Source organism: Erpetoichthys calabaricus, chromosome 18, assembly GCF_900747795.2.
Source record: "Erpetoichthys calabaricus chromosome 18, fErpCal1.3, whole genome shotgun sequence".
Taxonomy (NCBI): domain Eukaryota; kingdom Metazoa; phylum Chordata; class Cladistia; order Polypteriformes; family Polypteridae; genus Erpetoichthys; species Erpetoichthys calabaricus.
Genome location: NC_041411.2, coordinates 51,794,598 through 51,810,137, shown reverse-complemented (window position 1 = coordinate 51,810,137; position 15,540 = coordinate 51,794,598). Strand labels below are relative to the sequence as shown.

At 40.0% G+C, this 15,540-nt stretch overlaps 1 protein-coding gene across 2 annotated transcripts in view; it reads right to left on the bottom strand.

The window, feature by feature from the left end:
- Positions 1-15,540, bottom strand: part of gxylt2 (glucoside xylosyltransferase 2) — a 101,332-nt gene that overhangs the window by 27,637 nt on the left and 58,155 nt on the right. For both annotated transcript variants that reach the window (XM_028825404.2, XM_028825405.2), the window contains exons 4-5: positions 13,675-13,914; positions 3,490-3,613 (exon numbers count right to left, since the gene is read on the bottom strand). In XM_028825404.2, coding sequence (XP_028681237.1) covers positions 3,490-3,613; positions 13,675-13,914 — 364 coding nt within the window. The remainder of the gene's footprint in view (positions 1-3,489; positions 3,614-13,674; positions 13,915-15,540) is intronic.

Below are 15,540 nucleotides of genomic sequence, written 5' to 3'. Positions count from 1 at the left end.
CATTGCCCAAGATTTCTTTCATTTTTTTCCCTACAAAGTTTTTTGGGAGTTTTTTCTTGTCTGCCAAGGCTAATGGGCTGTCGGAAAACAGGGCCTGTTAAAGCCCATTGAGGCATTGCTTGTGTGACTGTGGTAAAGTGAGGTCCATGGCAGGTGGGCACATTATAAATGAATAATTGCCCCTCTTCCGTCTTTGGGTGGGGGGGCATGGTGGCGTGATGAGAACAGTTCCAGTGTGTGATGTGGGAACGGACAGCCCTGCACTCAATGCGCACATGCAGGTTCCCCTGCGACCCTAACTGGCATCTGGAGCTGCTGATTGCTGCAGCTGTGCCATGTCCCTGTTATAAAAGGGAAGCATGAGTGTTAGGGGGGAAAAAAGAAAACAACAGAAGGCATAAGAAGAAAGGCAAAAGTGAGAGAGAGTTGGTGCGAGGAAGAGAAGCAGATGGACAGGAGTGGCGCCCCAGAGAGAAGCATGTGTGGCTGAGCGATCAGGTAGCAGGAGTAACCATTATCGTCAGGAAAGTGCTGTCACAGGGAAGAGCCAACAAAGTGGCAGTGGTGAGAGGACAGAGTGCACTTTCAATGTGGAGAAAGGCAGCGGTGGGCGCAGAGTAGAGCAGGTCTCTGTGGCTCCCCAGGGGACGCCATCAGACTAGCAGCAGGGACACAGGCCGGGATTAAAGATTGTCTGCGTCTGCTGGTGGACTTCTCCTCGGTCTGCAAGGACCGGAAAGTGATGAGACAAGGAGAAGTCAGTTTTAAAGGGGCACCGAGGTTCAATGTTTTTAAAGACAGTTTCCTGCCTGTGTGTTGACTTCATTTTAATGGATTTATTTATGGCTTGTTTTAATCTCCAGTATCATAGATACTTTATGGAATATTTATTAAAGAGTTGCACTGCACGTTTTGGACACTGCTTGACTTTTTTTTTTAATAAAAGCCCTAGAGCACTTTTTACACCTTCCCCTTGCTATGTGTGTGTTTTGTCCTCATCTGCCAAGCTCATCCCAATCATGACTATCAAAGGTGTCGGGTTCAAGAGCATCCCGAGATCAACTGGGAGTGTGGAGCTGACCCGCACTGTCACAGTGACTTTGGGCAATACAAGAAATAAATGATTGCTGTTGTTGTGTGAAAACTATGAACATCACATAAGGAAGCAATAACCAAGGAGGCAATCATACATAGAATGTAAACAGCATTTGATAATTTCACCTATTACATATAAAATATCCATCCATCCATTATCCAACCCGCTATATCCTAACTACAGGGTCACGGGGGTCTGCTGGAGCCAATCCCAGCCAACACAGGGCGCAAGGCAGGAAACAAACCCTGGGCAGGGCGCCAGCCCACCGCAGCATATAAAATATAATAATAGTAATTAGTCAAGATTTAATTTGAATTACAAAGTAGCAAGTTTTTAATTTTAGGTTACAATAATGTATAGTTTAAAAAAGGATGTAAAACAGCGTCACCCATTCAAATATCCCAATCTTGTTAACATTTGGCTGTCAAGGGACATCTACTTTAGCAATGGCTGCCTTGAATTCAAGGGGCCTAAAAATGCACAGTACCAGCTGACCAAATGTCATTTTAGATATAGTGTGCTCCCTTAAAGTGTCACAGGCAAATCTAGCCCAGAGAGTAAGAGACGGACAGAGCACAATGCATGGACAGACTGTCTTAGAGACTCCCCAACACATATAACAGTTTCAGTACACTTTATAACAATATCAATAAAGCTAGTATAGAGGGGAGGTTTTAGCAATGAAGAACCTTATTTACCCAAAATATAAACTGAAAACAACAACAAATAGTGAATTATTTGTTGGAAAAGGAACAAGAATTTACAGGTGTACACAATGACGTTCTTTTTAAAACCAGTGTGTTAAAACAACAATCCGATAATGAGAATATCTACATTTACTATTCTATAATAATCAGCCCAGAATTCAGAGTGTAGACGTAAATGAACCATTAGGAGTCTAGTAATAAATTCCCACATCCCAAAAATGTGAATGTTCAGTTGACTAGTGACCACATAAGGGCTAGTATAAATGTCTTTGTTGGGTATTCTCCTTGGCTGACACCTAGGTTATACTCAATGCTGTTAGGACAGCCCCTACTTCCCTAAAAATGGATAATTTGATTTTGGAAATGTGAATAACTTATTCAACAAAATAAAAAAAATATTGATCTACTAGTAATGTGTTGGCAAATAGTCAACATGGGGTCAGGCAGGTAAAGTCATGTTTCACTAATATGCTCGAATACTATGAGGAAGCAACAAAAACTAAAGATAAGAGAGGTACATATGATATTATTAATTTTGATTTTCAGAGGGCTTTTGATAAGGTACCACATGGAAGGTTAGTGATAAAACTAAAACAAGTTTACAACACGGTGTGTAGGTGAGTACAAAACTGCCTCAAACACAGGAAGCAAATGGTAAGTATGAGGGCAACCTTTTCAGAATTAGGTGATGTTGAAAGTGGTGTCCGTAAGGGATCAGTGCTGGGACCACTGCTCTTTTTAATATGCATAATCAATCTGGACAATAATATAATCAATAAGCTGGTTACATCAGCAGATGATACCAAACTGGTGATGAACAAACAGCTAAATTGTCACAGAGGGACTTGGATAGCACACAGGGTTGGACAGATTTGTGGCAGATGAGGTTTAATGTAAGTAAATGTAAAGTATTACATGAATGAGGTAAAAATGTTAGATTTGAATACACAATGGGAGGTCTGAAACTTGAAAGCACTACTTATCAGAAGGACCTAGAAGTCATTGTGGACTCATCACTATCTACATTCAGAAGCGATCAAGAAAGTTAGTATATATCACGAGGTGTGGAGTACAAGTTAAGGGAGGTTATGCTTAAGCTTTATATTGCACTAGTGAATACTTACCTGGAGTACTATGTATAGTTTTGGTCTCCATATTACAAAAACGAAATGGCAGTTCTAGAGAAAGTATAGCGGTGACCAACTAGGCTGATTCCAGGGCTAAGAGGTTATGAGCTATGAGGAAAGATTGAAGATGCTGAACCTTTCCAGTTTAAGCAAACAGTGATTAAGAGGGGACATTATCACTGTAACCTCCTAATTATGAAAGAAAGTAGTGCAGTAGATCATCGATGTCACTTTAAAATAGATTCTGGAACAAGAACACAGGGATATGGTCGGAAACCTGTAGATTTAACACATATGTTAGAAAGTTTTTCCTTATGCAAAGACCTATAGACAAATGGAATAGATTGCAAGTAGTTTCATAAGACTTTAGGGACCTTCATATCTCAACTTGATGTTATTTTGGATGATCTAGATGAATGGAATGGACAAGCTTGTTGGGCAGAATAGTCTCTTCTTATCACAATTGTTTTCATTTTCAAATGTTCTAAAAAAGTGCATGAAATATAGTATTTAACACGCAAATCAATTTAAAGGAAAATTAATCAATATGGCACCTTACCTGGATTATCATGAAAAATTATGTTCAGCATGTCTTGATCCTTCCAAGTGATGTAGTTTTTATATTTCTCATAAAAATGATTCAATAAATCTTTCCATTCCACGCCATTAGGAATTAGGCTATTCTAAAAATAAAAAAGAAACACAGCATTCTTTGATTTAATTGACAACACCAATATGGTTTCTTGGCTAAAAACCACATGTTACTGCTGCCCTTAAGCACACCCCACAATGTGTTTGGTGTGTGATTTTCTTTGTTGTCCTTGTTTTTTTTTTTAAATCTGTCCAGTATTTTACAGTAAACCATAACAATCAATTTGAAATCTGTCTGTAGTTTGACGTTTATCACTTTTAGACTCTAACACGATTCATGTGCTCTACCTAGGTAGTTAAATACACATGAAGCCAAATTTACGTATTTTATATAAATGTAATGGCACTGACAAGATGCATTAGCAAATGACTGAGTCAGCTAAAGTATTAGGTAGAATTTTATCATATAAATGAACAGTTTCAGAGCTAGCTGGAGGGGATCCTATAAAAACAGCAGGCCTGCAATGTCATAAACAGAATTCCACCTAGTGTGGCAATGGAAAGCTGTCCTTTTAAAAGAGCAAAAAAAGAGCTCTAAAAGAGCAAAGAGCCATGTAAAGAGCAAAGAGCCATGTAAAGAGCAAAGGCTCTATTCTGGCACTCTGCACCTGGGCTACAATTTAGACCTAAAGCACCTGTAGTAAGGTACATAAGCAATTAAAGACTTTAACTGCACTATCTCCTTTGCAATAACCACAGAGACCCTTGTATTATAAATGGAATCCAAAATTTCTTTTGGAAAAGTTTTTCTGAGTCAGGCTGAATAGTTCACTAAGACTGTACTGCCAACCCCCAGAATATTCTTTTTTTTTTTTTAATTTTATTGATTTTATTGTAATCATTCCAGACAAATAGATCAATTTTTACAAAAAATAGGATTGAAAACAAATCAACCCCAAGTCAAGTCAAGTTGGGGAACATGCACTAGTACAGTGTGTTGCTGCACCAACTACATAACGAAACAACTCGGGATCCCAGTTTGCAACCCCCCAGGCAGACACGCGGTCCAGTCCCACCCTCCGGAAATGACCCTCTATCTGCTGCAGCCAGGTGTTATGTGGGCGACCCCTTGGTCTGGTCCAGCCACTCGGGTCCCCAACAATGAGGATCTTACGAGCTGGATCATCCTCGGTGAAATACGCCACATGGCCGTAGTGCCGTAACTGACGCTTCCTCACAATGCAGGTAATGTGCCTCATTCGGTACTCCATGATCAACCACTCATTCAACACAAAGTCAAACCAACGGTACCCAAGGATTTTCCGGAGAGACACAGAACCAAAGGAGTCCAGTCTTCACCTTAGGTCACTGGATAGCGTCCATGTCTCGCAAACATGTAGCAAGACAGGAAGCACCAGGACTCTAAAGACTTGGACCAATGTCCTATTGCATAGATATCGGGAGCACCCCACACCCCTTTCCAGCGACCTCATGACCCTCCATACTCTCCCAATCCGTCTATGGACTTCATAGGAAGATTCTCAACAAGGTCAACATTCTCTCCACAAACAGACACACTGCTGATGGCTGTGCCCAAGACATCATTAAAGGCCTGAATCTTGGTTTTTATCCAGGACACTTGCAAGCCCAGACACTCAGACTCCTCGCTCAGTGCCCCGATCAGAGGCATCATTGACTCTATGAAGATCACAACAGTGTACAGGCCGGCCATGATATCCAGCAACCTCAAGGGGATCCCGCGAATCCTCAGGATGTCCCACAGGGCAGCTCGATCAACTGAGTCGAACGCTTTGAGAAAATCGACAAAAGCTGCAAAGAAACTCTGCCGATATTCACGTTTGCGCTCCATGTGAACCCTCAGTGCCAGGATGCAGTCGAAGGTAGACTTCTTAGGTGTAAAACCAGACTGTTCTGGTCGCTGGTAGGTGAGCAAGTGATCACGGATCCTATTGAGGACGACCCTAGCAAAGACCTTACCTGGCACCGAGAGCAGTGTTATCCCCCTGTAGTTGCTGCAATCTAGGCAATCACCCTTCCCTTTCCAGACAGGGATGACAAGTCCCATTTTTCCAGTCAGTTGGGATGATGCCAGTCTTCCAAATGGAAGCAAAGATTGCTTGCAATGCCAGGAGGACAGCCTTACCACCAGCCTGGAGAAGTTCACACCAGATACCACAGATCCCTGCAGCCTCCCCCCACCCCCCCAGCTGGTTCTCAGTGAGATTAGGTGGTTTACAGCTAATTGGAGGATCAGCCTGAAGAAACGCGGACCCAGAGATATCCAACATCCTCTTTTCTCATGATCTTTTCCCTCGATCTTGATCTTTTGGAAGGCTTACACCACTTCTTCGTTTGTGAATGAACTGAAATTCACATCCAGATCTTTTCCTTCTTCTTTCATAGGTGGGGTTTCCACTGATGTTACATTCAGAAGGCCACTAGATTATTTCTTCTTTTTATCCAGCTGTTCTGGTGACTTATTGGTGATATTTCCATCTTTTCCTCTGACTGGTCTTTTCATATTGGTTTTCTGGCCTGACAACTGATGTGTTATGTCATGCACTGTCTTCATGTCATGTCTCTCCATTGCTCTTTTGGCCTCCAAAGTTAGTCTGTCCATTAGGTTGCACTTATCTTGTCTTGCATATCTCTTTACTTCCTTGCTCTTAAAGTTGTACTCTTACTGGACCTGTTTTTTTTCTGTGCTCTAGTTCTGGTGTTACAGAGTCGTTGCCTGATGGGTCTCCTTTCTCTAATTGATTTATGTTACTTGCAGGCACCTGTAAAGTTTGTTTCTCTATCAGAGCAGAGTTCTCTTGCTGGACCACAAATAGCAAAAAATCTTCTTAACGCATTGATAAGGCTGGATGTGGACACCGGTTCAATCAGTTTTTTATGCACAGCTCTGGCAAACCTACATGTAAAGAGCACTTCTCAGGGTTTTCTATCTTCAATACTCCCTCTTGAGTGACATGTCATTACACACCATGGACCAAATATGTCCATTCCAACACTGGTGAATGGTGGCTCTGGGGTAATCCTGTCTGCTAGTAAGTCTACATTCTTTTGAACATATAACCTCCCACAGTGTTTGAAACAGATGACACACTTGTGTATGACTGCAAAGATCAGACACTTGCCTCCAATAATGCAGAGTCCTGCAGCCCTCTATAACGTGACACTCTTGGTGAGCTACTTGATCGTGGTAGTATCTGACAAGGAAGGCTGCAATGTGATGATAGTGAGGGATGATAACAGGAATAAACAACCTCCAACCCACAGCAATCCATTCTCTCCCACTACTGGACTTAGTCTCTTAAGAAGTCTTTGATTAAGTAATGCCTTTTTTTCCCAAGACATTTGTATTCATTCTTCAACTGTTCATGCTGGGAAGAAGAAATTATCATAGTCCTGGACTATAAAAGTTAAGCTTTGACATATGGTTTATTATAACTTTGCCAGCATCTACATTATACATTGTTGGACCATTTCTGAAAAGATCTAGCTACGAAAATAACTCGAGCTATAATTTTTTTGACTGTCCTCCAATTTGCAGTCCAGATGAATTTCAGAAGCTTTGATGCTGAGGGATGTAATTTCAGGTCGAACCTCTGGGTCGGTTTCAGGGTCCACAAGAGTGGACATCTCTCCATTGATTTCCGACAGTAAGGATGAACCCTTAAGCCATACAGTACTGTAGTAAAGCTGCTTACATGGGGATACAATAGTTGCAAAATCTGCAGGGTTGAGATCTGCAGGGACATAGAACCATTGATAAGGCCATCCTGATTTTCTGTTTCAAGCTAGTCATTTGGAAACATAAAGAAAAAAAATCCCAGACGTGTATGCAAGAATGATTTTGCTGTCTGTAAAGAATTTCACAGAATCCCAATCAATGTCCATTTTGCTTCTAATAGACTTGTGTAGTTCTACTGCTATTATGGCAGCACATAGTTCCAGTGAAGGAATGGTATGAGCAGGCCTCTGTTCCTGTTACAGTGATTGAGGCATCTAAAAAGATACGCAGTTCTTTCCAACGGTTTGCAAAGAGTGAGACTGAAATATAACATAATAGTATATACAGGTTTTCTAAGGATTAAGGATTCTCTTCACTGATCCCATTCTGTTTGTCTTTCTTGTGAAGGTGGTGCATGCCATTCACTCTGTTCAGATGACAGTTCTCAAACTAAGGCTTTACCTATCATTTTTATGGGAACTTGTGGTGAAGCAAGTTAGGGGTCCATAGCAGTGCAGGTTTTTTAAATAAAAAAGTCTGCCTCAGGATTAGCAGGTGTGGGTGCATGCTGCTCCAAAACCGTGCAGGTTAAAATGGGAGACTGAATGATTGCTAGTTAACATGGAAACACAGTCAGCTTGGTTGGTTTCCTCATTGACACTCTGTGGGTCATTACTGAAAGCACCTGCACTCACAAAATATAAAGAGCTTGAGTAGGACAAAGAAGGAAAAAAGAAAATAAGGAAAAGAAAGATCAAGAGAACAGAAAGAGAAAGAAGGGAGAAAGTCAAGGAGGAAAAATTGGTTGAAAGAGTGGAGACCAGGAGTGCATGTGGTGCAGAGAACAGGAGGCATGGTGGTTGAAAGATAGTCTCATGGGGAGTAAGAGGAAAAGTGGGGTGTTGGTGGTCACTTCTGCTGTGTGTTTAGGGAGCAGAAATGACTGAAGGGATTTGAGGGTCAGCTACAGATGCCAGAGAATAGTGGTAGGACAACGACAACATAGTCAGATCATCCAGCGGGTGACCAACTGATGTGGCTAGAATGAAAGCTGCTTTAATGGACCACGCATACTGGTATCTCAGACTCTCTGAGGAGACCCATCTGGGTCAGCAGTAAAGAAAAGGAATAAAAAGGCCCTGAGGCTCTAGGGAATACAAAAGTAACTTGTTTTAACTCTATGGCTTTATTTTTGTTTTTAACCCTGTTTTGGATTATTTATTAGCTTGATTTTAACTCCTACAGATGAGCACTGGATTTTCTTGAGTTATGTATTTATTTTTTTAAGACCTGTACTGTACTTATTTATTTATTGGGCACTGCTCATATGAAATAAATTGCACAATGCACTTTTGAACCACCCTTGTTGTTTTCACCGCATTAGTCCTTCCTCAGTTCAATGACTATCAATGTCCCAAATGCAGGGTGATACCAAGGCTAGGGGCACCCTTGGGCAAGACAGTGCTGCTAATCTAAGGGGGTCATATAAACTGTTTATAGTACAAACAACTCCTCCCCACATGAAAGGTTTTTGTTTTGGAGAAACCTGGAAAGTAAAACTGTCCATTTCCATATTCGAATCAAGTCCCAAACTCCTCTTAAGGGGAATAGGATCTACACTGAGATGTCGATCTTTCAAATCTTTAGCATGGTCTTCCTAAGGAAAGGCTTCCTTTGCTTGCTTATTGTTATAAGTGTTATGGACTTGTTATGCCAAGTTGTCTGCCTGCCTATGGAAAAGTTATCTCAGATAAAGGAGCACTGGAATGATTGGGTAGGAGGGTCCTTTAATCAGATTGGCTGGTCCAGCACTGACTCAGCTGTAGAACGGCCAATAGGGAGAAGGTGGCTTGTTGGCCGAGATCTCCAGGACTGACTATGTCTGGCTTGTCTGATTCCTTTTTCTACACTCCTTATATGTGATAGTTCTGTATTTAAGGAGTGGTATAATCTGCTCTTTCATTTTGAATTGAGAATTGTCATGGAGCTCTCTGCACTGGCACTTGGTGAGAAACGCTGTGCAAGAATAAAGTAGTTTGTACTGTATATTTCTGAGGTGGCAATAGCATATTGGCCTTACTGCTCCATGAAAAGGATTACATCTGTTTGGGTTTTTTCATGTTTTCTTAGAGCAGGAGTGTCAAACTCCAGGCCTGGAGGGCCGCAGTGGCTATAGGTTTTCATTCTAACCCTTTTCCAAATCAGTGACCAGTTTTCACTGCTAATTAACTCCTTTTCCCTTCATTTCAATAGCCCTGTTTTTAAGGATTCAGTCCTCTGAATTGATTTGTTTCTTCATTAAATGGCAGCCAAACAGAAATGAGACGTGAAACGAGCCAACAGATGACCAGCTAAACTGGGATTTCAAACTCCAACCGATTTCACTCCAAACAGTCTCTTAATGAGAAGCTGATTCTTGTTGTTAATTAAGCCGTTATTTAATTCAATGGCTTGTTGCTGCTCTCATTCTGCCACAGCAGATATTTCCAAATTTGTTGATTTTTCTGTTTTTTCTATGAACATTGTCAAAATGTTTTGGTGACCTGAGAGACCAACCTTACTGAGACCTTCACCTTTCTTTATTTTCAGATATTGTGTGATGGGCATAGGTGAGCTGGTCATATGGTGGCTTGTTTGTCTCATTATTGTTTGGCTACTAATTAAAGAAAAAGAGACAATTAAGGGGCCTGAGTCAAGTTAATTAAAACTAAAGCAAAAGAAGTTAATTAGCAGTAAAAACGGCTCACTAATGAAGAAGATGGTTAGAATGAAAACATGCAGCCACTGCGGCCCTCGAGGACAGGAGTTTGACACCTGTGTCTTAGAGAGTCATACTGTGTTTCCCCGAAAATAAGACCGGGTCTTATATTAATTTTTGCTCCAAAAGATGCACTAGGGCTTATTTTCAGGGGATATCTTATATTTATTCCTGTACAACAATACACAACAATATATTTATCCAAATACAGTCATGTCATCTTCTTCTGGAATATTGTCATGACTCTCCACATTCAAACCCTGATTTCCAGCCTGAATTTCTTGATACTCCAGCCGCTTTTAGGATCCTATGGGATCGATGTGTACACTTCGATGTTTGATGAATGGTTCGATGTGGTGAAGCAAAATGCCGACATGCAAATGTATTCATGTTGCTTTGATATTCAAGCGTCACATATTCCCCAAAGTAATGACGATACATTTTAAAAGTCTCACATAACATCTTCTGTGCCGTCTTTTTTTTTTTTTTTTTTTTGCACCTTTACAGTACCATCAGAATGTACGGTGGCGTATTTGAGCCAATAAGAAAAAAAAAAAAGGACATAATGAAAATGTCTATATTGTGATTAAAGTGGAAATGTCATCTTTAATCCCATAGTTTACTTTGTCATTAAAGAAGACTGTCGTAAACGTCATTTTAAAACCGACCCAGTGGTTAAATCGCTACTCGCTACTGAGGCTCCTCCTGACCTGACAGCAGCAGCAAGCAGCATCGCCACACAGAACACATTAAATTTATAAAATTCCAGCTCTCTGCACAATTAGAATTCTTAGATTTATTCTTGATATCACTTTCATGATGAAATGCATTAAAAATATGTATGCTACATATTACAGATAAATTGTTAACTTTGTTTAAATAATGAATACTGCTAATAGTTACACAGCGGTAGCGCTGCTGTCTCACAGGGAGTGACATCTCTTGTGATCCCTGCCTGGAGTTTGTATGTTTTCCTGGTGGGTTTCCACAGTGTGCTCAGTTTTCCATCCAAAGACATGAAGGTTTGGGGATTTGGTGAAGTTACAATGACGCCAGTGTATGTGTGTGCTTGTGTTCACCTTGCGATGAGCTGATTCCCCGTCCAGAGATTTTGTTTCTGTCTTGCGCCGATGCTGCTGGAATGGGCGCATCCCCGAATTGATGGATGTAATCATTAAACATCATTTTCAGAGATATTGTGGCAAGGTGTCCTTGGAATTTAACGGATGTTTCGGGCACACGCGTCACATCGCGAGAAGTATAAACCTGGCCTTAGGTGCCTTACTTTTCAGCTGACGATCTTGGCTAGGGCTTATTTTTGGAGTAGGTCTTATTTTCGTGGAAACATGGTAGCTGGGAGGTTGCCAGAAAAGGGCATGTTAAAGTCCATTGAGGCATTCCTTGTGTGATTTTGGGCTAAACAAGAAATACGTTGTTGTTGTTGTAATGCCTGCCATTTCCACTAACATCCAGTAGGTGTCAAGCAAAAACCACTAAATAGAAAACCTAGGAAAACTGAGCTCTTCTGAGTAAGACTTTTTAAAAATATGGCGGCACAATATTGTAACTAAGAACTACTTTGTTGCCAGATTTAAGTACTGTACCATGGGCTTTGAGTATGGATTTCCCACCTGCGATGGTTTGAGATTTTTTGGAAGATTTTTTCAAGTCCCGTGAGTTGAGACCTTTTCTCAACCATTTTCAACCACACACACGGTAATCTCACCTCTCATTCGCGTGAATGCTTTTAAAATACATTTTCTGCTCTCTCAGCTCTTATAAATATTAATGTTTTCCTCACTTTAAGTTACCAATTAAAGAATATGTATTATTTCCAAATCTTATTGAAGAATTTCATCACAAAGGGTTATCAACAGAAAAAATGAGTGCATGGGCATTCCTAGCAGCGAGAAACAATGAAGTCAAATGAATTAACGCCAAAAATGTTGATCAGTTACACGGCAAATCAGTTAAATGCATATCAATAGACAATGCTGAAACAGTTGGTGGTGATCGGGTGGAAGATGAAAACAACAACTTACAATATTCAAAAGAATAACTACAACTGTTAACACAGTCTGGTCTTCCACCATACGAATTACTGTAGAAAGAAGGATGTATCTAAGAAAGGTAATGTAGTACATCTTAAGGGGATAACATTAAACAACAAAGGAGATCTTGATATGCCATTATTATTAAAAGGTTAACAATTTCCCGTTAGAATAGCTTTTGCAAAGACAATTAATAAATCTCAGAGCCAAACATTCGAAAAAGTCATTTTATTTAATAGAGAGAAAGAAACGAAATTCAATCAAGGGGAGTTATACATTGCGTTGTCATGATGAAAGTCGAAACACAGAATCAAAATTCAATGCGATATTGTCAAAAATTTTATTAAAAAAATTGTTTTTACTGAATTTTTACAGTAAAAGTGTAAGTTTAAAAAGTATTTGTGTGTTAATTTCAAAGCCAAACAGAACAAAATCTTATTATCAACAAATGACGCAATATGAAACATAATTTACTTTCAAATTATTACGTTTTACTCTTTTTTAATATGGTTAATTACAGAGACAGAGTCACGTGGGGTTGCTGAAGCTTATCCCAGCCAGCAGAGGATGCCGATCCAACACGGGATGAACACACACAAACACACACAACCCCACCTACATACTAGGGCCAATATAGTATCATCAATCCATGTAACCTGCATGTCTTTGAACTGTGGGAGAAAACTGGAGCACCCGGAGGAAACCCACAAAGACACAGAGGGAACATGCAAACTCCATGCAGGGAGGATTGGGACACGAACGCTGTGGTTCTTACTATAAGACAACAGCGCTACCACTGCACCACCCTACCAGCCTCCAAGCTAAAGTCTAAACCTGGCAAAACTCAAATGTCATGCAAATATTGTGGTCAGAAAAACAAAGTTCAGAACCAAAGTTTATAGTCAAAAATGAAGCAAAGCCCATACCAACATGTTAGGTTCCTATCCACAATCTTAGAAAAATCAACGTAGTACATGAGCAAGAAATGTGATTCCCGTAATTCTGTGCTTTTCAACTGAAGACAGGACTCTTGAGATGCAGATGCAGATCTTCAATTCAAAAGCACAGAATTATGAGAATGTGATGTCCTGTACCATTATTTTTCCAGAAGTAAGGAAGAATATTTTAGCAAATAAAAAAAGCATGTGCTTTGCATGATTTGAGCATATAACTGTATAACAGACACGTGAATTATACGTGAGTAATGATAAGAATTTTTCTTCTTTTTTCCATGGACATTTTTCACATTGTTTGCCATTATATCATTTTGTTTTGCCAGGTCAACATTATATTCTATTATATGGATGAACTGTTTCCTTTTATTCTACATGAAAACATGAGATTACATTTTTTTCTCAGCCATCATTACAAACTGTATGGGATATGTACCATATATAAAAATATCATTTTTGCGAGGAGTATTCCTTTAAGCAATCAGGATGGAACAAAATCCTGCAACCTCTATGGCCCTACAGAGCCAACTTTACCTACTCCTAATCCAAATCACTCCATCATTTTCTACAAAGCATCAAATCCTTAACTTCCACACATATAATAAGTTCACTCATGAAAAATTAATAATCATACCTTGAAGACTGCACTTCTTATACGAGTAAGGTTCATCAACATGACCCCAGAGTTTATTCCAGCAATTCCTTTTATAGAATGGTGATCAAATATTCTGTTTGGTATTTCATGTTCAAGGGTCATTCCAGCAAGCTGAGTGTCATTGAACATATTCAAAAAACTCCAGATATCTTCTACAGGTCTCAGAAATAGAACATCAGTATCCACATACAACAGTGAATCCACATCCTTTAGAACTACCTGCAAGAACAACGAAAATGAATATGCCATCCTACATTAGAAAGAATTTAACATTTATGAACATGGCTCACTACCCAGGCAATTTGGAAGATGCAACTGTCACAAATATTAATATCCATCCATCCATCCATCCATTTTCCAACCCGCTGAATCCGAACACAGGGTCACGGGGGTCTGCTGGAGCCAATCCCAGCCAACACAGGGCACAAGGCAGGAACCAATCCCGGGCAGGGAGCCAACCCACCGCAGGACACACACAAACACACCAAGCCCAATTTAGAATCGCCAATCCACCTAACCTGCATGTCTTTGGACTGTGGGAGGAAACTGGAGCACCCGGAGGAAACCCACGCAGACACGGGGAGAACATGCAAACTCCACGCAGGGAGGACCCGGGAAGTGAACCCAGGTCTCCAGGTCTCCCAACTGCGAGGCAGCAGCGCTACCCACTGCGCCACCATGCCGCCCCAAACATTAATATTCTCACAGTTATTAATAAAAACACTAAACTACTTTAATCTAATTACTTAAAAAAACAAAATACTTTAAAACAAATGACAATGACTATAAATGCAATACAATATAGTATTCCAACAAAAGCATTTAAATTTGCAGAAAAAATCAATTTTATGCTAAACTTGACCATTGTGTTACACCACCACTAATTCTGGCACAGAATGTCCTTGAAAGGGTAGTTAAAAGATGGGTTATGAGATAACTAGAATGGAAAGTAGAAAAAACAGTTACAATTCTACATCAACCATGTGTGGTCAAAATGTTCAAAAATCCTGAAACCAAAAGAGACATCAAAAGGGCAAAATGTTAGGCCAATATTTTTTCTCAGAAAAGATTCTGTTTCTGCCCTTATTCAAGCTGGGGTTTGGCAGGATACCCCTCTCTCTAATGGGCATTTTTGGAAGTGTTTTTGGAATGCTTTAGTGCCTGAGACTCCTAGTCCACAACAGCCACCATATCAAACTAAAGGACTGCAAAACAAGTACAAGGTGAATAGTTTAGTTGCTATCCCAAAACTGAGATAAAGTTACGACCAAACCAAAATGTTTTATACTCAACAATGACATAATATGCTATGTGATATCTGTCACAAGACTAGTGATTTGCAACAGTACACACAATGGTGATATTCATGAACAAAGACAAAACAAAAGCCAAAAATAACAAAATCATGATATGTGTAATACTGTCTTTAACTGATAACTTTTTATGCTACAAAAAGTATTTGCTGGGATAGGCTCCAGCAGACCTCCGTGACCCTGTTCAGGACTAAGTGGGATAGCAAATGACTGACTGACTGTTCTGTTGTCCCAGTAATGCTAACTTAATGTTCACCTACTTGATCATGTTGCCAGTGTAGCAGATCAGTTTTCCCTTTCATGTGTATTGCAATGTATGATGTTTTATCAAAAGGTTATATCAATATTTTACTGCTAATATATGTACTTTGAAGTGAATAAGTGTACATTGGTCAGTCTTCTTAACATCTTTTACTGCTTATATACAGGGTTTTAATAACTTGCCTATAATGTCTACTAAGATCTGCCATCACACTTCACAGGTTGTACTTACTGAATAAAAACTGTTGAAAACTGACCGAGAATAGGCTAG